Below are 24,792 nucleotides of genomic sequence, written 5' to 3' on the forward strand. Positions count from 1 at the left end.
TTTTAGTTTATTTGTGAAAAGATAAAAACTTTACAAAGGACATCTGAAGTGCATGCTAGATCAAAAAACACAAATATCACTCTTTAACAGGAAAAATAGAGCCGCGCCTCTTACAGTCCACCACACATTTATCAGTAAAGAAGGTCTTTGTCAGCAAACTTAGTGGTTAGTGGCACAGAAGAGTCTTGACTGAACCGGTTTTGTGTCCTGAATGTGTGAGATCCATCTGTTGTGAAACCAAACATTTCCCCATATGCTCACTTCCCTCATTTTCGTGCATTTCCCTCTAAGAAAGATGGCCTTGTTTTGAAACAGTTGATGAGTAGTTGTTTTGTTAGCTTGATAGCAGCTGAGAGCATCGGTGAATACAACAGAATAAGACTAAAAATCATTGGTTTTCCAACAAAGGTTTGAAGGACTACATTGGTTTAAATGATGTTTAGTCTGATTGCTTTGTTTTCCAACACTTTCAAGAACATAAACATTGCCACTCTTGTCATTAGCACGAGGCTAAGGCCAGTTAAATCCGCCTGAGAAACAAACCAGTTGTCTTCTAGCTGTGATGAGGAGGACTAAATCTGGGGATAGAGTTATACTATGTTTATTAAATATGTAGCTATCTCTAATTTTGTCTTCCTTTTTTAAAATCAGTTTCAGCTGTATTACCAGCTGCATTTCCGTTAGCAGTTCCGTTAGCATACGGCTTGCATTATGTGCTGACTAGTACTCTGCCAAGTCACTTTTCACTCTGACTAAAAACTTTCTCTTTTTGGGCAGAAACTTCAACCATTCTCCATCTCCACCTTAACATACACTACCAGTCAAAAGTTTAGAAACACCTTCTCATTCAAGGGTTTGTATTTATTTTAATTATTGTAAACACTGTAGATTAATACCAAAGACATCAAAACTATAAAAGAACATATATGGAATTATTCAATTAACAGAAAAGTGTTAAACAAAGCAGAATATGTTTTATATTTTACATTCTGTAAAGTAGCCCCCTTTTTCCTTCATGACAGCTTTGCACCCTCTTGGTATTCTCTCAGTCCGCTTCATGAAGTGGTCTCCTGGAATGGTTTCTAATTAACATGAGCCTTGTCAAGAGTTCATTTGTAGAATGACTTGCCTTCTTAATGTGTTTGAGAGCATCAGTTGTGTTGTTCAGAGGTAGGGTTAGTACACAATGGGTAGCTCTATTTGACTACTGTTGTAATCCAGATTATTGCATAGTTTTGATGTCTTCAGTATTAATCTACAGTGTTTGAAATAATTAGAATATATAAAAACAATTGAATGAGAAGGTGTGTCCAAACTTTTGACTGGTAGTGTACGTCAACTTTATCAGACAGTCAACCAATTGTTTGTTTTAAGCTTTTTGCCACTCACAATAAATGTTTTCTCAAAATATCTGCAAAGAACCAACATTAAACTGCCATGAACAAGACATTTGGCAACATTTAGCAAGTAACAGTGGCAGGGAAACAGGCAGAGACCTCAGGCAGAAACAGACTCATGTTTAACCGTCATCTGCTGCAACAGTGTTGGGCCTGGCAAGTGAGATAGATGCTGAAGGGGAAGAATAAATGCACATATTTATAATTTATATTGATCTCATAGTTTTAACGTTCGTCTTAAACCAACTAGTACTAGTCAAGAAAAAATCTTCAGTCCCTAAAATGATGATAGGGTTCAAATAACATTAAATACAAAGACATGGAGACTGATGAAATGACCAAAGGGGGAATTATGTGAAAAAAGATAGTTAAAGAAGAGTTTTTCCCTTGCCTTCTTTTTTCATGATAATCATCTTTCCATGCTGAATAACTTTGTCCAAGCTGTCAGGACCCCAGAGCTACAAAGGTAAAACTATCTGCTACACAGGAGAGAATAAAAGAGTGAAGTTTTTAGTCCACATCCAGAATGATAATCTGTCTCTCAGCGGGGTTCGAGGGGGTCTGCCTGCGCTGCAAGCACATTTGTTCGCTGCAGCCCGGCAGTCTGCTGCCAGATGTTGGAGCGTTGCGTGTGATCGCAGGTCCCTGGTGACGCTCTTGCCCTCTGCTTGTGCACACACTTTCACACACACTCACACCACACACCTGCATGCTGTGGAGTGGAAGCACTCACATGTGTATGAGCACACACACACACACACACACACACATGCACATTTCCTCCCTGGCCACCTGCAGATGTGCTCCTCCGCGGCCTCGTCACGCCCCTCATTCCTCGCTCTCAGCAGGGCCATGTGTCCCGGTTACGACTGCAGTCACTTGGTCAATGAGGGCCTTGGAGCTAAAGCTAACCAGCACGTCTGACACACTGCTGAAGTCTCAGTCGTGACCTGTTTGCTAACTCCGTCCCTCACTAATTGTTTCCATGTTTGACAGACCCATTAAGAGGTTATTACATGTTTCCAGCACAGTTAGAATAGAGGCCTGTCACTGACTCTTTGGTTTGTGCTTACCATTTGTTTTGTCATGACAAGTTACTAAATGTCATCCATCCTTTGAAACAAGAAGTAATATGGCTTTTCGAATATTTTATTTGAACCATAAACAGAAACAAAAAAAGAAATCATGTGGCGTCAAAAATAAAATAAAAACAATGGTGAACAAAAATAGATGATTAAAGTGAAGAACATCAGCTGTGTTGCTTCAGCATGTGTTTAAAGTTAGTAACAGAGAAACAAATACATCAAGTTATTTTTGATTCAGAGGAACTCCTTTAGTCAACCAAGATCATTTCACTTGTGTCACTTCAGCAGGAAACAAAGTGAAGAGATAAAAAGTCTATCCTCTACCTGGTTAGATTCCAAAGTTTACAGGGAAGTGCTGTCCTTAAAATTTTAAGTAACTTGGAGGTCAATATTTAAATTTGCATTGGCAAACATAGTTAAAGACAACAGCAGACATTAACATAACAAAAGTGGTGAGAGAATTACAAAGACTACAGGCCACTTAGATAGAGTAGTCAAGGACATTGGTGCATCTTGTGTGTGCAGGGTGTTAGATGTTGGTGAATGTATTGTATCTGTGTGTGTTTGTGTGTGCTTGTCAGTGTATGTGTTTGCGGGTGTGCGCATGTGATTTGTAATTTGTGATTTATTTATTTATTTTAGGATAGCCCTTTGAGATGCAGCATCTCGTTTTCAAGGGCGTCCCAACAAAAACACAAAGCAAATTAATCAGTCCCTCCAGGAAGTTGCGATTTCGCGATCGCAACTATCAACGCAAATTCAACCAATCAGCGCGATTTTTTCGCGGCCCTGCAATTTTTTACAATCACCGCAACTTTCCCGCAAATTTGACCAAATACCTTAATCTCAGCCCCTGAACGTCATCGGGTTTGGCATCAATTTGACTTCCTTGGAACATAAATGTAAGTTCTCACTTGATCGGCACTTTTCAAAACACGCACAGAGAACGGGCCAAAAGAGAGGACAGCAGGCAGGACAAGTGACCATGACAACGTTATTATTCATAGATTGAGGGGCACAGCGTTCGCTTGGTCTCTACCTGCAGCAGGTGTACTTCATGAACCAGCTCTCCTCACAATAGATAGCATCAACAAAGAGAAAGGCATCAAAAAAGCACATTAACACACGTCAGAAACAGGAACAGCTTCTTTTTAAATGATAAAACAAATTTGATTTAAAGCAGTGGATGGAGGTGATGGATTTAAGAGAAGGGGGTAGATTATTCCAATCGGACGGGGCTTTGACTTTGAATGACCTGGGACCAATTTCTTTATGGATTCTGGGGTGCAGGTGGACATTCTCAGTTACTCTCTGATGATGGGGCTTATAAGGTTGAATTATGGAGAAGAAGAAAGTGTTGTTGTTTTTTTAATTAATTAAATAAATAGATAAATAATAATAATAATAATAATAATAATAATAATAAATTGGTTTCTAATGAGACCTTTTAAAGCTAGATGATGGCTGATGAAACATGTTTTGAGTTCTTTTGTTTCTTTACTCTTTGTGTTTCCAAAAATTGTTAAAACCCAGAAACATTTCTAATTTAATTAAGAGTAAAAGCAAGTCTAATTTGGTATCCTGTCTTTAAGAGAATCAGAAATGTCTGGATATTACTTGAGAGGGACAGGAAGTCAATGAGCTGTTTTCATTAGCCGCTATGTCATTGGGTGAAACTGCAATAGTGTGAAGAGATGTGACTAAATTTAACATGGATAAGGACTTCTGAGTTAAATCTAGAAGAGGGAAATAAATGACAATGTTGTGTTTATTTCTGGCTAACATGATTATTATTTACACTGTTAAACTTCAGTGAAATCAAGACATTGTAGTTTGATTCTCTGACGTAGAATCCTCCTTCTCGTGGTTCTGAAATGTTTTATTCAACCAGTGGGATTTTTTCTGCCTCCATTCAGCTCTCCTCAAACAAATGTTTGTGATCTCTGATCTGCCAATACACTGTGGCTTTAAACCCGCTGCTCCTGCCTCACAGAGTGAAACAAACATCACGGATCACAAGACATGAAAGTCCTCCAGCTTTTAGTTTGTCTGCCAAAACAAATATTCAAGCCTGACACAACTGCTAGAGGCAACAGCAGACATTAAACTGTTGTGTTTTCACAGCATGTAGCACTGCTGAATCATGATTACTAAGTTATTCTATGTGTGTGTGTGTGTGTGTGTGTGTGTGTGTGTGTGTGTGTGTGTGTGTGTGTGTGTGTGTGTGTGTGTGTGTGCAGGCTACTCCTTTCTTCATAGGCCTGATGGTGCTGGAGCTGGTTGTGGGCTTTCTGATGACAGGAACTCCAGCGATTACGCTCGGTGATGGACTCACCTCCGTAGCTGCTGGAATGATCTCCAGACTCCCAATGTGAGTGATTAGGCGGCTCATCTTCAGGTCACACATAACACATCTGACAAGTTCAGCTGCCTTTCCTATTCTATAAAAAGTCTGACTCTTGCATCAGACACTTGTAACTTAACATTTTTTTATATAAAGATGACCATAGCTTTAATAAGGTACAGAGAGTAGAAGAATCAGAATCAGGTTTTTAGTAGGTTTACATAGTTGGGATTTTGTCTTCATGTTTTTGTGCAAAAGAGAAGTAGAACATAATGAAGAGAGCTAAAAAGCACTGTTGAACAGTAGAGCAATCTTTGTCTATCACACCCTTCATTCACTTTTTTGATTGCAGGGTTTTATCCCCACTGGAGACTGATGGAACAGTTAAGCAAGGTAGTTAGGTGTGTGCTGCACCTGGGTTCAATACAAATGTCCCCAAGGAGTAAAGTAGAGTAACCTATCATATGATACCACATAGTATTGCATCTGCACGTATCATGTCATATTATTCCATACTGTGACTCCAAGTAACGTGACTTAAAGTAACGTGACTTAAAGAAACGTGACGTAAAGTAACGTGACATAAAGTAAGTAGCGTGACGTAAAGTAGCGTGACGTAAAGTAACGTCACGTAAAGTAACGTCACGTAAAGTAACGTCACGTAAAGTAACGTCACGTAAAGTAACGTCACGTAAAGTCACGTAAAGTCACATCACGTAAAGTAACGTCATGTAAAGTCAAGTCACGTAAAGTAACATCACGTAAAGTCACGTAGAGTCAAGTCACGTAAAGTCACGCAAAGTCAAGTCACGTAAAGTCACGTTAAGTCAAGTCACGTAAAGTCAAGTCACGTAAAGTCAGGTAAAGTCAAGTCAGGTAAAGTCAAGTCACGTAAAGTAACATCACGTAAAGTCACGTCACGTAGAGTCAAGTCATGTAAAGTCAAGTCACGTCAAGTCACGTCAAGTCACGTCAAGTCACGTCAAGTCAAGTCACGTAAAGTCAAATCACGTAAAGTCAAGTCACGTAAAGTCAAGTCACGTAAAGTCAAGTCACGTAAAGTCAAGTCACGTAAAGTCAAGTCATGTAAAGTCAAGTCACGTCAAGTCACGTAAAGTCACGTAAAGTCACGTAAAGTCAAGTCACGTAAAGTCACGTAAAGTCAAATTACGTTAAGTCAAGTCACGTAAAGTCAAGTCACGTAAAGTCAAATCACGTAAGGTCAAGTCACGTAAAGTCAAGTCACGTAAAGTCAAGTCACGTAAAGTAACATCACGTTAAGTCACGTCACGTAGAGTCAAGTCATGTAAATTCAAGTCACGTCAAGTCACGTAAAGTCACGTAAAGTCAAGTCACGTAAAGTCAAGTCACGTAAAGTCAAATCACGTAGAGTCAAATCACGTAAAGTCAAATCACGTAACAAATGTAACGTCACACAATGTAATGTTACGTAACGTGAGATTTCTTATTGTTACTTTATCGTATCGGATTGGAACATATATTATTTTGTTGTATTGTACCATATCATATAGTATCATAACATAACAGATCACCTCATAACGTGTTGTTTATAATTGTATTGTATGGTACGGTATACTATGATTTCTTATTGTATTGTTTGTATGGTATCGTTCTGTATTTTATGGTTCAGTATGGTATTGTTTGATAGGGTTTTGTCTTGCACTGTAAAACTGTATCATATTGTATTGTATCTTGTCGTTACATATCGCATCAAACTGTGTTGTACTCTTTTGTGCCGAATTGTCCTGGACTGTATCAAACCGTTCTGTATCCTTTAACATTGTATTGTCTTGTCTTGTACCGTATCATCTCCTGTTGCATCCTATCGTATTTTATAATTATATAACCCACTGCTATTGTTGTTTGTTGTTTTTTTCGTCCCTCCTTGTGCAGTGTAAGGTTAAAAAAACGAATCATCCAGTAAACAGAAACAAGTGTGATCTGCATGGTGACACTGTGTGCTGACACAGATCTCTGTCCCTCTCCTCAGGCTGCTGATCAGAGGATGTGAGCTGTCGTCATACATGTACGTGTGGGAGAAATACCGCCTACTGGAGCTGCCCTGGGACTCTGCCTGGACCTGGTGGTTCACCTTCCTGGGCGTTGACTTCTGCTACTACTGGGTCCACCGTCTCGCCCACGGTAGGTACCAGCATATGACAAACACCACCTGCAAAGAAGGAATAAGAATCACAACAAATAAATGTAGCTTACCTGAACTTCTTAATCTTTGTATTAATTTTAGTGATAGATTTGTCCCAGGGTATTTAGTGCTGCTAATCTTGCTTGCTATTCATGGATTTGATCCATTTTATGTTGCCAACATCACCACAGTTAAAGCAGGTGTTTACAGGTTGTTGTTTTTCTTGTGCAGCTCATAGTACCACACTTCCTTGGTCCACTAGGCTGCCAGCCTGTGATCGAGATGGTGGAACAAATTAGTTGCGCTGCTGTTTTTAGTTGCCACAGACTTTAGACAAACTTTACAGAGGACAGTGGTTTTTCTCAAGGTCTGTTTCTGCAAAAGTAAACCACTACGAGACGACTGAGGTGACTTTTTGGGGAACGAACTTCTTTCTTTTTTTAAGCAACTCTTGCATTACTATGAATAACAGAAGCTCAAGAGAGAAATGGTGCTTCCTTAATTTTATTACTGGTCAAATAAAAAAAGTGTCTTTTTAAAAATAATCCTGACCTGAAACTAAAATAAATAAACTGATTTATTTCCCAGCTCTGCATAAATCATGTAAGGGATAACGTGTAGTGAGTGGGTGGTTGAGCAAATTGGAACCCTGACATGGTGAGCACATAGACTGTATAAATAATGGACGTAGTATCCGTGACGTCACCCATCTGTTCCTGAGCGCTGTTTTGAAGTCAATCGTCGACGGGAGCCATATTGGAAAAGCTGAACTCAACCAAACCTAGTGTGAGGTAAAGAGGCGGGGTTTGAGCCTCCTAGCCAACAGCTATGTGTTCCCGCCTGTCAATCAAGTCAGTAGAATAAATTCCACCCACACACAGTGTGTGTCAATGGAGAAAATTAGCTATGGAGACCCAAGCTGCTTTTCTAAGCAGGCTGTAAACATGTTTATTTCTGCTGCAAAGATCGTCTTTTTTGAATTGGTGTGTATGTGGTTTCTGGTGTTTCTGCAGCCAGCCTCAGGTGGATGCTCAATGAATTGCAATTTATAACACTTCCACATGGGCTTCATATTTTGAGACCAGAGGTTGCCGCTTGGGTGAGCAAGACCCCAGCTCAAAGTAAAGGTTTAATAACTTTAGAGAGTAGGTCCTCAGGCTGCTCTCACATCTGAGCCTGCTAATAACTCATTATTTACCCACTGTCAAGACCAGCCTGAGACAGACACTAATGTTTTACCACAGTGTCAACAGGCAGAGGGGAAATGTGCTGGACTCTTTTCTGCAGCTCGATTGATAATTAATCATCATTGTTCTCTGGTTTAGACCAATAAGAATCAAGTAGCAGAGCTGGGCAATATACTCAACTTATACTCTATCTAATGCTTCAAGCTCCATGGGGTTACCTTGAGTTTGGACTATCACCCTTAAGTTTTTTTTAGATCTAGGCATGATTTTTATTTTTTTTATATTTTTTAGGCATTTTTGCCTTTATGGATAGGACAGCTGAAGATAGACTGGAAACACGGGGAGTAGAGAGAGGGGGAGGACATACAGCACATGGTCGCGGACAGGAGTCAAGCCGGTGACCTCTGCAACAAGGACTATGTCCCTTGTATGTGGGGCGCTTAGACCGCTAGGCCACCAGCGCCCCAGATCTAAGCATGTTATTTAAAGTATTCACAACAACACGAACAAAAATAGATGATAATGTGGTTTTTGTATTTTGATGTCATCGCAAATGCAGAAAACTTCAAAATTTTCGAGCATCATATGCTGTTTGTCTTTTCAGTGATTAGTTCTTTGACTGTTGGATTACTTTGCCAAATAATCCCTCTAGCTACCAGCACCAAACAGACGACCTGTGCCCTCCTCTTCCTCAAAGTCTCCCTCAGATAGCATGAGCAGAAAACTACAAAGTGATATTCTGATTAATGGTTGTAAAACCTTGATTTAGTTGCCTTACCCTCCAGAGACGAGCCCTGTAGATACACACATCATGCTTCCCTGGACTTTTTTGACGGAAGCAATTATTTTTGAGTTACATGCAGCTGCTTCAGAGCTGTGCACATGTGAGAGAGGTCGTGGTCTCCAGAGGGCTGTGGTCTTGCAGCGGCAGCGAGATGTATGTAGTCATGGCTCTAAGGCAGCAACAACATCCTAAAGCATCACTGTAAAACCAGGAATATAAAATGTGTAGCGGACACAGTATTTCTGCAGATGTCGGTCAATATTTTGCCATGTGTGTTGGCTCGCTGATGCACGTGCCAGCTGCTCGCCTGCCACACAGCACACCGGAAAGAGGCATTTATTTGTGGCCCACGCTGATGTTTATTTGTGTCATTGGCTCATCAAACTGCCCGCCGTCTGGTCAGCGTAGTTTTAGATGAAAGTCCACTGAGGCTGTGTTGGTGTTAGAACCTGACTAAACACAAACTGTGTTTGTTTTCTGCCTTGGCTTGAAAACAACTGGCCTACATGACACTGAGGTGACCGAGGACGTTTTACTGAATGCTAGCTGCAGGTTGTTTTTACTCTTTTGCACCCCTCTGTTTCGATCAGGCACTAAAGGCCTGCTATATATTCCTGCTGTCATGGAGGAGTGCTGGGTTTGTGTTTTTGCCTCGAGGAAGTGATGACTCAAAAAGTCCTCCCTGCAGAGAGGCCATCTAATTGGATTTTGGGGCATTTTGCTGCATCAGATTACCTTTAGTTTTTTAATCAGCGGGTGAAGTTTTAGAACAGCAGAGACTTTTGTCAAACAGTGATCCAACAAAACTCAGCATCTTCAACTTTATTTAACCTGGGAAACTTCCTTATTATGACGACTTCAGCCAACCCTGTGGTGGAAGCTGTTTGTCCTGCACATGTGTAAGTAGTGTTTGTTGACAAAGAGTCTCATACTGCAGACACACTCAGACTCTCATACCAAGGACAGTGAAGGCATGGCAGTGATAGTGGTGCGTTGACATGCTGGATCAATACGAACCCCTGATACCAAAATGATTCAATCCAAAGTCTGAAAAGTGAACGTGAACTTCACATGAAATTTACAAGAACTGGAAAAAAAATCTGTTATTTCATCAATTAATTTCGATTGAATCAGAATTAAAGACACCAAGACTGAATTATTAGGTCCTTTTAACCAGGATTAATTAACTTTATTATTCTTCTATTATTCTTTTTTTAAATATGCAACTTTATTGTTCAAGTTTTTAATGTTGTTGTTGTTGTTTATACCTTCAGGCAAGCAGGACAGGCAGTAAGCTCCATGATACTGATTTACATGATACTAAAGGCACTCCATTTAAGGAGCAGTTCTAGACTACACTCCTTGTTGTATATTATTTGCATGAACCCAAATAAATCAACTGCAAGCATGAGCTCTGTTGACCCTAATGTCCTTTTTAGTCCTTACTTGAACTGAACAAGTGGCATCATCTTATATTTGGGGTCTAGACATTAAAAATGCCAGTCTTCATTCACAAAAGCCCACAGCACTACACACACTATCAGTCAAAAGTTTGGACACACCTTCTCATTCAAGGGTTTGTATTTATTTTAATTATTTGAAAAACTGTAGATTAATACTGAAGACATCAAAACTATGAAAGAACATATATGGAGTTATTTAATGGACAAAAAAGTGTTAAACAAAGCAGAATATGTTTTATATTTTAGATTCTGTAAAGTAGCCCCCTTTTTCCTTCATGACAGCTTTGCACACTCTTGGTATTCACTCAGTCTGCTTCATGAAGTGGTCTCCTGGAATGGTTTCTAATTAACATGAGCCTTGTCAAGAGTTCATTTGTAGAATGACTTGCCTTCTTAATGTGTTTGAGACCATCAGTTGTGTTGTTCAGAGGTAGGGTTAGTACACAATGGATAGCCCTATTTGACTACTGTTGTAATCCAGATTATGGCAAAACCAGATTATTTCATAGTTTTGATGTCTTCAGTGTTAAAAGCCATTGAAGGAGGAGGTGTGTCCAAACTTTTGATTGGTAGTGTATTTCATTTATTTGTGTTTGCGCAAAGTGATGAAACATAGTGTTAATGGAATCTTCGGTTTCGTTTTTAATTTGTGTTTATTCTTGGTGTATATTTGGACGAGGGTTTTTGTGCGTAGTTTGTTTAATGGCACTATGAAAACAGATCGATACCTCCCTTTGCAAACACTGTGGCGTTTGCTGTGGAAACAAACTGGCATGGCTTCAATTCCTTTAATCTGTGATTTAAAATGACCTTTAAGTGTTTAAGTCAAAACAGTGAGATGAAAAATATGACTGAATCTTGTTAGAGCAGCGTTTATTAACATTTCCAGGGTTGATTAACCCTTTTTGTGACTGTTCTCTCAGAGATTCAGTGTTGATGTGTCTGCTGAGTAACACTCATTGAGATTTTTATGAAGTGTGTGTGTTCCTCGTCCGCCGATGCAGAAACATGACGTCTTCAGTATCACGTACCCTCTTGATTCATCGGCTCTGAATTCTTTTATTTTGGGGCAGCACAATCATCTCTGTGTCTCAAAAACTTTTCCACTTACTTTATTTCCTCCTCTTCCAGCCTGTTGGGGTTGTTATTATGGAACATTGTGGATAATTGTCTGGTGCTGTGTGCCCGCAGGATATAAGCTTTCCCGTTTGTTACCAACGTGAGGCGGCTTTCCCCGACCGCAGCGCAGGGCCGGCACGGTCCTCACCCCTCACTCCGGTCAGCCGAGGTCGTCTCGGTCAACCAGATTCTGACCTCCGGCTCTTTCCACAGCGAGGTTCAACCAAAATATTCCAGCGTGTGGGATGAAAGCTGCCTGTAATGAAGCTCTGAGGAATGACACAGATGTAGGATGTGGGAAGAAAGTATTTTTCTGCTGTTTAATGAGTGTCAAATCATCATGTAACCCCTCTTTAGGAGTGTCTGTCTCTTTTTTATTGCACTCATATCTTGGAACAGTTTTACAATCCAGCCTCCAAACAGCAGGAATACAGCATCTGTAATCCTATTGTGTCAAGACATATGAGCAATAAATCCTAATATTGCATAATAAGAGAAAGATTGCAACAGAAATCTGCAAAAAGAGGCATAAGTGACATCCTCTGCAGGGATATACGAGCCCTTATTAGCCTCAGTGTAGAATATCACTTTCAGTTTGACCATTTTTATGGCCCTTATGTTCATATTTTCCCTCTTATGACTCCCACATGAAAGGAGAGTAAAAAGATAATTACATGGAAAGTCTTTTTGAAGGGGCCGTCTGTGCGCTGGCTGATGCCATCTTTACTGAGGTCATGTGACTGCTTGGCTTCGCTCTCTCCAGACGCAGATTGAAAGGGCAGAGAGGTCCGCCCTGTCTGAAGGTCTGAGGGATGAAACTCAGGAAATGTTAGCAAATAAAAGTCTTGACGGGATGAGGTTTGAGTGACCTTTGCTTGGCATCAGGTCTGAATGTACATGAGCAGTTACCAGATGTGGCTGCAGCTGGGGTTAATCTGGAATTTCAAATATTTGAATGACCTTTGTCATGTATCTAAACTCTTGATGCAGCTGTTTACTTGAACTCTTATCATTGGTGCATTTCCTAGAATCCATGAAATGAAACTTCAGCCCGTTCTGCTGTCTGACATTCTTCTGCTGGTGGCATTTTTTATCATCTATCTTGCTTTTACAGAAAGTCAGACGTATCTTATTAATGGATGACAGATTGCTGAATGTGTAACTCCCCATCTCAGCTCATTTGTTTAGGGACTGGCACGCAAACTTGCAGCTCAAAGTGCTTTACATAGGACCAGACAGACAGAAAATAAAGCCTCTGTCACACACACACGCACGCACACACTCCTCGTGAAGATTTCCAAACATCATCCAGTTGGGCTGCATAAGTGATCGTAAACAGTCAGATCTTTTACCTCGAGTTTAATCTTGTTTTTCCTGTCGCCCTCTAGTGAATGTCCACGTGGAGTCAGGGTGAGCAGGTGTGTGAACACAGCAGATACAAGTCTGGAACATTCAATCAATCTTTATTTGTATAGCGCCAAATCACAAACAAATGTTGTCTGAAGACTCTTTCCAAACAGCAGGCTAAACCGTACTCTATGTTCTATTAATAACAAAGACCCAACATCAAGACAGGATCAGATCCAGTCCCCTCTTACAGACAGGACTCAGTCTGATCTCATCTTAATCCACCATGAGCAGAGCACTTTGCAGCATTTAGCAAGTTACAGTGGCAAGGACAAACTTCCTTCAACAGGCAGAAACCTCCAGCAGGACCAGACTCATGTTAGACACACATCTGCTGAGACTGTGTTGGAGAGAGGGATAGAGGGAGATGCAGAGAGAGAGAGATAGTGGGGAGACGGATAGTAGTTGTTGTTGCCGCTGGAGTCTGGCCCGTCCACAGCAGCGACTCATAAAACATGAAAAACGTGACAACATGGCTGAAGAGAGAAAACTGCGAAACCAAAAAATTCCAAAAAAACAATAAAATGATGAAATCTCTGAAAATTTAAACACTCAAAGTTTGATACTTACTTTGTTTTTATTTCCACATTTTCTTATGAATTTATCTCACATGTACAGCTGTAAGTTTTCATGGTTACCCTCTTCTTTCTGCTCAACTTAACTTTATTAGTGTCACGTCTTTGACACAAATCTGCAGCTCAAATTACCTCACATTAGAACTAATAGAAAATAAGCTTAAATTATGAATTTTAGATCAAATTTTAGAAATATTAAAACTCAACCACAGTTATCAATCAATCAATCTTTATTTGTATTGCGCCAAATCACAACAAATGTTATCTCAACACACTTTTACAAACAGAGCATGTCTAGACCATAGTATATATCAAATTAAGTACAGAGACCCAACACCAAGACAGGATGAGACTCAGTCTGACCCCACCTTAATCCACCATGAGCATTGCACCTTGCAGTATTTAGCTAGTTACAGTGGCATGGGAAAACTTCCTTTAACAGGCAGAAACCTCGAGCAGAACCAGACTCATGTTAGACAGACATCTGCTGAGACCAAGTTGGGTCTGGAAAGAGGGATAGAGGAGAATAAGAGACAGAGGGAAGGATGATAGTGATGAGTCGAGTAGAAGTAGCTGTTGCCGCTGCAGTTCAGTTACAAATTAATAAATATGAACCTGTTAAAAGTTAAAGACTACATGTTTGTATTTACTTTTTTCTTCTTGTGTCTTTCGATGTTTTTAAAGAAGTAAATGTGCAACTTTTCAGTGGCTTAAAGATTGAAAGGCTGCGTAACGTTTTACCTTAACTCAACTTCATTTATATTTCAACTTCCACGCAAACCTGCATTTCAAAATGCTTCACAGAGGAGCAACAGATGAAACACTGCAGAGCTCAAATATAACAGTATAAACAATAACATGTTAGAAATCAATGAATAGAAGTGAATAATTCAAGAAGACAAAATAAACACCAGGGAAAAATCTTACTCAGGATGTAAGATAACTCCAAAACTAAAACAAGATTTGAAAATTTGGTCTTTAATCTTCCTTTTTCAATGCCCAGAGGTAGCAAGTTTAGAGTCCTAAAAACAGAGGACTTTTTTTGTACATACTCTCGAGGTAAACATCAAGAACATATTAAAGAAAAGGACTTCATTGATCTTGCCAGCAGTTTCAGTTGATGACGTTAAATAACAAGCTCTGGTGGTTCAGCCCACCCCTTGCTTACGTATTAACATCCATGGAACTCACCTCATGTAAACCTTCAGGTTCAGTAACCCGGAGCCTGACAAGAATCCAAAACAGATTCCATGTACTCGACGTGTCGTCTGCTCCTCCTCAGTCAGACGACTATATTTGTTTAAACCCTCTCTGATCTGAGCCCGTCTGCAGCAGACGGTTTGGGCGATCCATAGGATGGCCCGGTTCATGATGCGGCCTTGTTGTTGACAGGCTTGTTGATTCTGTTTATTCTAACCTCATATCGCTAACACCACTAATAGCAGCTCTGCTCTCAGGCTGCATCTATATCCAGGCGGAGGCCATTAATCAGTCAGTCAGCTGTCCGAACGCTGATTATATGTGAGGTAATGGAGTCAAGCTGCTTTTGTCTCACCACACTGACCGTGCTGGGGGACACTTTTAGCTCAGACGCATCAGACGAATCCTGAAGAGCAGAAAGAGGAGCGTTTATCTGTCCGGGTTTGTAAACACAACGTTTGAAGATGATACCTGTCCATGTCTCTTTGATGATGCTCACATTTTCACTCCAGAGCCTTCCCGTTCAGAAGATTCAATCTGGATCTAGGGATCCTCTCTTTTCCAACCCAGGATCAGTTAATCCAGATTACTCATTCTTTATTTTGTGGAGAGACGGCACGGCTAAGATTTGATTATCATGAGAAGCAGTTTGTAAATCTGTAAGCAGAGCAGTTATGTAGTGAGTAAAGTTTATGTAGAGTTGTTGTAACTTCAAATATGACAAATATACCTGATAAGATTTGAGTTTTTGCAGTGTTCAAACTGTAGCAGGAGTTATCTTGAAGTTTAACTTCTCTTGTTTAACGTCACATTGCCTGTTACGTCTGTGGCTGAATAGAGGCATTCAGATGTGGCAGCAGCAAGTGGAGATTTTGCAGTTGAGGATGAACTGCCAGTGTTTTAGATGATGCAGAGGCAGTCTGCCAAAAGTATATTAGCAGACCATTTTAGTATCTTTGGGTTTTAACTTGGATAAGATTCTCATCCACTTTTAATAACCAAGTGGACAATCTCTCTCTACTCTATGTGCTTGTGTAGTGAGTCTTGTCTCCACACCTGCTCTGCAGGTAACACAGAGAAAGAGACACATAACAGAAAGCTCTACCTTAACACTAGGGATGTCAACAATTAATCAAGTATGGATTAATTGATTGTTAGGAACTTACTCAAACACATTTTTTAGTTTTGATTTTCTATCACGTGGAACAAACATCATGTGGTCTCATATTTGGTTCAGCTATCAGGGAGGTGTTTTAAGTTTAAAGCATGTTTTGATGTGAATCAGCTGACTGAAGGTGTTGCTAAAAGTGGAGACGCTCAGCTGGAGGCTGCGGCTGAGTGACGGGTCTCCACGAGCGCTTTTTTTCTCTGCCGCCGGACTGATTATGACTCAGTTGCGCTCCCAGCTGACAAATGACCGCGTTCACATGCTTATTTTTCTCAATAAGAACGAGTAGACAGAAAACTGGACACTGTGAGTCTAGAATATGTTTCTGTTCAGTTCCCTTGTTGAAGTCTGAGAGATTATGAGCCTGCTCCACATGATATTCAGCTTGTTTAACATTTTGAACACCTCAACACGATCCGTAGATAATTAATACTGTCAGTTATATACATTGTGTCTTGAAGAAAAAATTTATTTAGGGGAAAATACTTTAAATTAACATCCCTAGTTAACACACAAGCTCATACCTCTTTGCACTTTTTCCTTCTGTTGATCCTTCTTTTAGCTGTTTTCATTCACTTCCATGGCATTGTAGTCTAGTGGAAGTACCTTTGGCATCCTTTCAAAACAAAAGCATGCATGTAAACAAAACAGGAAAGAAATAAAACTGTGCATAAGGCAGTTAACAGTCAAATAAAAGCATCACAAAGAAGAGTTATATGGGGCAGTGTCTTCTCTACAGCTCTGTATAAATTGGGTCATTTGCACTTTTGATTATTATGAAAACATCATGTTGTGCACCCAGCATTGTGCATCATGCTTTGTGCAACATATGTCGAGTTTAGTGCATCATCACATCTCCAGTTTTCCTCCATCTTGCCTCCCAGCCTCCTCTTTGCATCGTGTTTGCGTGCACCTCACTACATCCTCTTCATATCTGCTGCTGTGTCCACACGCCTCCTGTCCCTTCAGCTCTGCAGACAGCAGCAGTTGTTTAGACAAACAGATGTGCTCAGCACTTCTCCACCTCCTCTCTTGTCCTCCGTCCCTGAGGACACCAAGCTGATGCGGATGTTATTGTTTAAAGAGGAGCTCCTCCTGGCTGTGTGGCAAGGTGAAGGGGTTGGGGGTTGGGGGTGGTGTTGTGGGGGGGGATTAACCTGCCCCCCAGGCTCCATAAATCTTCACCGTGACGGCGAGTTCCTGGCCCGGTGCAGGTTGCAGGGCCGACTAAAGAATCCGGGTCCCCTCTTGGTTTGCTGGTTGTGTGGGTGTGGTTTGGTCAGGATGTGAGGGGGGTCTCGCTCATGGCAGCAAAAGAGAGCGAGAGAAAGGCCTCATGGGATGCAGAGATAACATCAACAGTGATCTATAGGTCAGTGTGCTTTCACTCTGTCTGCTGAGTGTGCGATGAATGAGAGAGGGAATGTCTACTTAGAGAGAAAGAGAGCTAGACATCACAGAGGGTTCATGTCTACATGGCCTGGATGTACAGAGTGTACAGACTGTAGAGAAGAGGAGGGTCGCTGGGCTCAGCAGAGGCCAAAGTCCGGCTGTCTGCTGCCCTCATGTGCTCCTCTCACTGTATGGAGCAACATCCTTCTGTCAGAGTGTTGATGGACGAGGAGAATTCCACTGCTGACACTGCAGACGACAAACACCCTCATTGATTGGACGGATAAGGTGTGAAGATGGATGATCGTTCGTTGGGGTGCCTCACGTTTGTGTAACTTAAAGTGTTTGTTACTTTTTTCTGTAAAAACACGTCAAAGTTAATAAAGTGTAAAGCTCACATAAGGAGTTTTTGTAATAATAATAATACAAATTCTATTTGTAGAGCACTTTTCAGAAACATAGTTACAAAGTGCTTCACATAAAATAAAACAGGCAGGTCATAAAAACACATAAGTCAAGATAAAGAAATAAAACCTATTTTAAAAGACGTAACATTCCCCTCAAAGAACTCAAAAGGAATACAATTATTTTAAAATATATTTCTTAAGACGGTTAAAATAAAATAAAATGAAATGAAATGAAATAAAATAAAATTAAGATAAAATCAGGAAAGGCTCTACAATAAAAGTATTTTTTCTAAAGCACTCACTGACTCAGCAACCTGTTGTAAAACTAACTGAACTTAATACTAACATTTCAAATTGAGCTAAAAAAACAAACTTTATGCAGCAAGATGGACTATTTCTATAAAGTTATATTTAAACCTTTAACTGCTGTCACCGGGTATCAGGTGAAGAGATTGCGAAACACCCTGTTTGATATCTTCAACAGCAAAGACTAGCAGTGAGATATATTGTTTGATATTAATAGGAAACCAGGATGAGATTTACTTTCCCAAAGCATGACTTTTGCGTTCGTACTAGGGGTGGGCAATGATTTTCGAATATTCGTTCACTTTGTAAAAATCGAAGAGTTACTTGGAATATTTTCTCATTTTAAAAGTAAAATTTTTCATCCTTTTGACCAGTGTGTGGTTGTAATATGGTATTCCCGCCAGACGGTGGCTATGAAGCAGAAGAATGCTAACTGCATTAAATAGCAAAAGAAGAAGAAAACATTTTTTCCATTTCTGAATCTCACACTACTACACACGTATTTCCAGAGACTGATGATGACTGTAAAATGTAAACACACACACCACGCTGCGTCACAGAAGCATAAAGATCAAGACAGACTTTTAACTGAGTTTCATTCATTCTTATAACAGTTTCATTTATTTCTTCATTTATTTATTATCTAGTTCAAATTGTATTCACTTTTATTCTTTTTATTTATTTATGTACTTATTTATTTTATCTTTTAAGTATAACATATTATTTTCTTTTAATGGTTTAATATTTTAGTGTTTTATTATCTTAGAAATTTATTTTATTTTGGTGATTTCAATTTCCTGTGTTGATGGGATTATTCAAATAATCGTTGAATAGATGCCGATGAGTATCAAATAGTATTTTGGCTTGGAATGCCCATCCCTAGTTCGTACCACTTTGTCCACAGGGGGCGCCAAAGCTGACACACTTAAAGTTACTCACAGGAACGTAAACTGTCTTTCATCAACCCTTTTTACCTAATTATGAAAATCTTAGCTTAAACAAATAAAAAAAGTCTTAAATACTATCAACTTATTTATATTGTTTGATCTCTTTTAATTCAAGCATTCAAACAGCTTCTGTAAACGACGCTGAGTTCTTCAAACATCAAGTCTACCCTGATTACTTGTATTCAATCACTTTGTATTCAGAGAGAAAAAAAGGAATGATAGATTATTAAAATTTAAAGAATGAAACATTTTATGGCTATACATGTTTTTATTTCAGTAGAATAGGGAATATGATAAATTGAAATAGAAAGTCAGTCTAATTAAATATGAAAGAAAAAGCTCCTTTCCATCACTCTCTGCTGTCCATACTGAGTTTTCCTCGTGTTTGTGGGAGCTGAAAGTGGGCCTGACCGGGGTGAGTGTGTTTAGTTTAGTGTGTGTGACTGAGCCGTGTGGACAGCATGAAGTATGGCAGCTGCAGAGGGGAGTCGGCCCACCGTCCCTCTGAGTCCACTGCTCGCTGTTTGGGTTGGCATCCCATCCAAGAGCCCTCCAATCCAAACACTGGAGGGCTGTTCACCGCTGTGATTGACAGGTGAGCCCACCACTCAGAGGCCTCCTCACGTCTGTTCGTGCCAGGAGTTTGTCGCTGAGGGTGATGATCCGGCAGCTGATTGATGGAACAGTTTCATACAGTGTGCGTTGTTTATAAGAGTCGATTAAGATCTCCTTTTTCACGAGTCATACTTTCTTTTAATAGCAGAATTATCAAGCACTTTGATAATTATTGGCCCTTACAGCTGGCTCTTACTTGAGCACATTTATGGCGCTCAGTAGGACTTTGCTTCTTAGGTTTATATGACTCTGGTTATGTAAGCACTCTCCTGACAGGCTTGAGGTGGACGTAAACAGACTGTTAAAGCCTAACTCAGTCACATTACATGACTGATTATGACTTATAGGCCCTGATTACGTGTCAGGGTATAATTCAACTGTACCCTGAAGTTGAAAGATTACATCACCTTGTTTCAGCTGGACTTCTTCTCACAGCAGGGTGTGTTCAGGTGGTGAATAATGGACAAACAGAGGATATTTTAGTCGCACAGTGTGCAGCAATGCAGGTATTATGGTCCCACCTACTGCAAGATAATCCAGCTTCTTAACACGATAGTTTACCCAAATCATCCCTCACTTGTTCAGATTTTTAGATATCCATCCATCCTTTCATTAAGTGACTGAACTAACACCTTCATTTCTCTTCTACAGTGTTTCAGAAAGGTGTGGTGTTGTGTCTAGCGTAGCAAACATTGAAATCTTAGTCTAACAAACAGAAAACTAGCTTGCTTCATCCATTAAAATCAGCAGCAACAATTTTTAGAAGTTTGGATGTAATAGAAGCAGCTTTGCAGGACATCACCAGTCAACTGAATATGAATTATATGAAAATTGTAAAGCTATTTCATCAATGAGAAAACATATTACTTCTCCCAGCAACCCTTACATAACAGTCCTGGTTGTGGAAGTCAGTAATGTTGCATCCCCTCTTTTTAAAATAAGATAAGCAGTCAAAACTAAGCTTCTTAGAAAAATGAACACTTGGAGATAAATCAACGTGATAAGAACTGACCGTAATGATAACAGCATGTTTGAGAAAAATGGATTTGGCGTGAATTTAAATTCTGTTCCATCTGTTAACATTAAGAAGGCGTTGTTTATGACCTACACTACCAGCCAAAAGCTTGGAAACACCTTCTCATTCAAGGGTTTGTATTTATTTTAATGATTTGAAACACTGTGGATTCATACAAAAGACATCAAAACTATGAAAGAACATATATGGAATTATTTAATGAACAAAAAAGTGTTAAACAAAGCAGAATGTTTAATATTTTAGATTCTGTAAAGTAGCCCCCTTTTTCCTTCATGACAGCTTTGCACACTCTTGGTATTCTCTCAGTCTGCTTCATGAAGTGGTCTCCTGGAATGGTTTCTAATTAACATGAGCCTTGTCAAGAGTTCATTTGTAGAATGACTTGCCTTCTTAACGTGTTTGAGACCATCAGTTGTGTTGTTCAGAGGTAGGGTTAGCACACAATGGATAGCCCTATTTGACTACTGTTGTAATCCAGATTATGGCAAAACCAGATTATTTCATAGTTTTGATGTCTTCAGTATTAATCTACAATGTTGAAAATAATTAAAATAAATAAAAAAACATTGAATGAGAAGGTGTGTCCAATATTTTGACTTGTAGTGTAGATTCCAGCCAGCAGAGGGAGCTCTGAATCTTTTGGCTTCATCGGCAGTGAACACTTTAATACTCAGTCAATGGTTTTACCAGTTAGCTCAAATCTTGGCTAGTAGTAACTCTAGTAAGTATCCAATTAGCCAATGTTTCCTTGTAAGTAAAAGGCAAAACAGGTCAGTTGTCAACTCAGATCTTGAAATTTGCTCACAGTCTCAACTAGAAATCACCTTACATGATCATTATGTGAAGTGAAACAAAGGGACAGGTCATGCTAGTAAATATCACAAAGACATGAATTGTATGGTAATATTTTTGAGCCAATAAATCTGTCCCTTCCTAAACCGTAGATGATAAGCTTTGCAAAAATGCATCATATGACTTTTCTTATCTAGGGTGAAGGATTGTTTGAATTTATACACAAACACTTCAAAGTTTATAACTAATTGGATGTCTTGTTGATCCGCCCTCCTCATTAGAAAGGTTTCAAAGTGCCTTTACAGCATTGAGCTTCCATACTGCCTCTGCTGAGCAAAATACTCCTCTCAGTATCTGGAGTTTAATGTTATAAAAACTGAGTTCAAGAATAAAAAAAAAACAAATAAAACTGTCATTTTTATGGTGAGAGAAGCCTCATGAATGATCTGAAGTGTCAGTCACCTGATTATCGTTCACTCATCCTTGTTATTCCTGAGGAAGCGTGAGTTGGGGCTCGCTTGAGTCCAGCTGGAAGTGCCGTCCTCAGCGCTTCTCTGCTCTTGCTGGGAATGCGGGCTCTGTGGCATTGGTTCTCACCATTAACAGGGTTTCCCTTCTGAATAGGCCCTGCCAAACTATGCAGTGTCCCGCCGAGTCCAGAGATGAGGACATGGGCTTGCAGTGAAGCCTAGCTATTCCTACTTCCTATCAGTGACAACCGGCATCAATCTTAGCCGCCCTTAGTCCTGGACCCTGCCAAGCACCATTCCAGTGAGGAGGAAAAAAAGCAGGGCTGCTGGAATTAAACAAAGGCTGGATTATCCTCAGGATATGTCTCTTAGCGAGACTGTTCATCTCTGACTCCCCCATGGTTCAGAGCGGAGGGACTGTCATAATTTTTCTGCTTAACTGCCGTAGATACAATAAGTCTTCTTCTGTCTCCTCTCTTTCATGAGCGTCATTGGCCTTTGGAGGGCAAATAAAGCTGGAAATAAAATCCACTCTAATTTAACTCACTCCTGACACCTGTAGAGACTCAGCAATATCTGTATTAAATAACCAAAGTTTGGAGTTCTGCAGAGGTTTCCCTGAATGCTTGAGGGATTCCCCTTTAGAGTCACTGATAGGAGACAGCTCCTGACTTACTGCTCAGCTCAACACACCTTCAGGTCTCAGCTATGCGTGTTCTCAGATGCAACCAATCCATCATCCCCTCAATTTGGTTTTGCAACTTCAAACAGCAGGTGAGGAGGAGTTTAAAGTGTGTGTTTTATTAGATTTTTTGGAGAAACCAGGAATCCAAAGATACTGGGCAGAACTTTAAATACATGAGCTTGAAAACTCCAAGTAGGTAATCAAGCTCAACAGTTTGAAAAACATGCACACATATTATGTGGCAGATGGTGGATAAAAACATTTCATCACTCTTGTTTCTCTTTCAATATTAAGCCAGAACCCAAATGGTAAGCTTAGCCTGAAACAGACAGAGCAAGATAGGCTTCATCCAAAGATAAAACAGCCCATCAGTCCTTCTAAACGTTGCCATCTTGTGTTTCAAATTTTCACAAAACCAGTGCCTAAAACCACCAGAACTCCAGGTTACTGATCTGGGACCAAGACTTTCTCTAGTCATTGTTTCAGTCAGACCACGGAGTTTAAAAAAGATGGATGAAATGACAGCCCCTCAAAACTGAAGCCAATATATTCCTCTCCCACCACCTTCAAATCCCGCCTGAAAACTCACCTTTTCCGCCAAGCTCACTCACTCTAATCCGTGTCTTTGGGACTGGAATGACTTCCCCTCCCCCTTTCATTGTTCTAGTATTGTACTCTTTATTCTAATGTATGTATTTATTTACTGTTGAGTGTTGCTTTTATTATTGCTATGTTGTAAGGTGACCTTGGATGTCCAGAAAGGTGCCTATAAATAAAATGAATTATTATTATTATTATTATTATTATTATTATTATTATTATTATTATTATTATTATTATTATTATTATTATTATTATTATTATTATATTTATAACTCCCCTCACTGACTGGCTGCACTAAAGGTCACAAAGTCTGCTTCCTCCATCTTACGAGATTGGATATAGGCCAAACTGTAAAATCAAAATCAATGTCAAACATGGTTCCTGTTGTTTTCCTTGGTGCTTATCCTGCAGATTTATGTCCAAATATTAATTTGCTTTTAGTGAAAAGTTAGCTATTAATTAGTTATTTGTTCCTAACATTTTCTCTGATGATAAATACGACTCCTGATTAGCAGAGCAGTCATTTTGATTACTGACATCCAGGGATTCCTCGTTAATGCAACGGCATTTGCACTTTTCAGGAGTTTCACTCTGGTTGCTTTCTCTGTTTCAGACAGTTCCTGTATACTGAAACTATTGTCCCTGATTTAAACTTCACAACTGAGCCGTCTAGGAGTCTTTAAAGTGAAATGTTACATTTAAAAGGGCAGTGTTGTTGTTATTCTCCTTCCTGTTGCAGCAGGAGAGGTGGCTAAACCATGGTACACTGAAAGGGACATGAAAAGCCCAGGATTAAAAAGTTATATGCCTAATAAATACATTTAAAAACACAATGCATTAATCTGGTATAATTCTATATTTTTTCATATCTCAGCATTGATTTTTAAAAGATGACATGGTGGAGTGTCAGCTTCTTTTTTCTAATATTTACCGGCCCTAATATGGATGGTCCAAACTTAATTCCTTGCCAGAGGGCAAACAAGCTTATTTCCAAATATGTGTAACTGCTCCCTTTAAGGAAAGGCATGTGGACTGATGAGATCCTTGAAAGTCTTTGGATAAACCAAGAAGTGCACCGTCATCAAGCCTAAAATAAGGATTTGTGTATGCGCAGGGAACAAACTTCAGTTCCTGTCATATTTGAGTCCTGAGATTATAACTTCTTAAACCACATTCCTTCATCCATTTTATTGTTTTTACTCAACTTTAATTGTTTGATAATCGACCCCTCAATCACACGTCCCCTCACACATAAAGGCTGCATCATAAAACTCGAACCTCTTTCAATAACTTCAGCTCCTTTTCATTATAAATAATGTATTTCACTATACATAGTCTGTATGGGGTTTGTGGTCGGGCAATATTGAAGGTTACTGTTCTCTGTTGTACGGCTGCAGAAGCCAAAGTGGACTGGAGGTGCCAAAAAGCACAGACCAGACGGGGTGGTCCGGAAAGCGGCCCGGAGATCCAGTGAAACTTAACAAGCATGTTCCCTTGTATGTAAAAACGAAGTGTAACACAGATATTAATGTAGCAAGTATCACAACACAGCAGAGGAATGTAAACTGGAGCACTGGGACATCAGGCTGGACGCTAACCAGCTGCGGCCCAATACCCCCACAGCCATAATAACCTGAGCCCCCCCA

The 24,792-nt window shown here is 39.8% G+C and overlaps 1 protein-coding gene across 1 annotated transcript in view; it reads left to right on the plus strand.

Annotated features, from left to right (window-relative positions):
* agmo (alkylglycerol monooxygenase) overlaps positions 1–24,792 on the plus strand; it is a 76,256-nt gene that overhangs the window by 4,051 nt on the left and 47,413 nt on the right. The window contains exons 2-3 of the mRNA XM_034697945.1: positions 4,723–4,853; positions 6,838–6,989. Of these exons, the coding sequence (XP_034553836.1) occupies positions 4,723–4,853; positions 6,838–6,989 (283 nt within the window). The remainder of the gene's footprint in view (positions 1–4,722; positions 4,854–6,837; positions 6,990–24,792) is intronic.

Source organism: Notolabrus celidotus, chromosome 12, assembly GCF_009762535.1.
Source record: "Notolabrus celidotus isolate fNotCel1 chromosome 12, fNotCel1.pri, whole genome shotgun sequence".
NCBI lineage: Eukaryota > Metazoa > Chordata > Actinopteri > Labriformes > Labridae > Notolabrus > Notolabrus celidotus.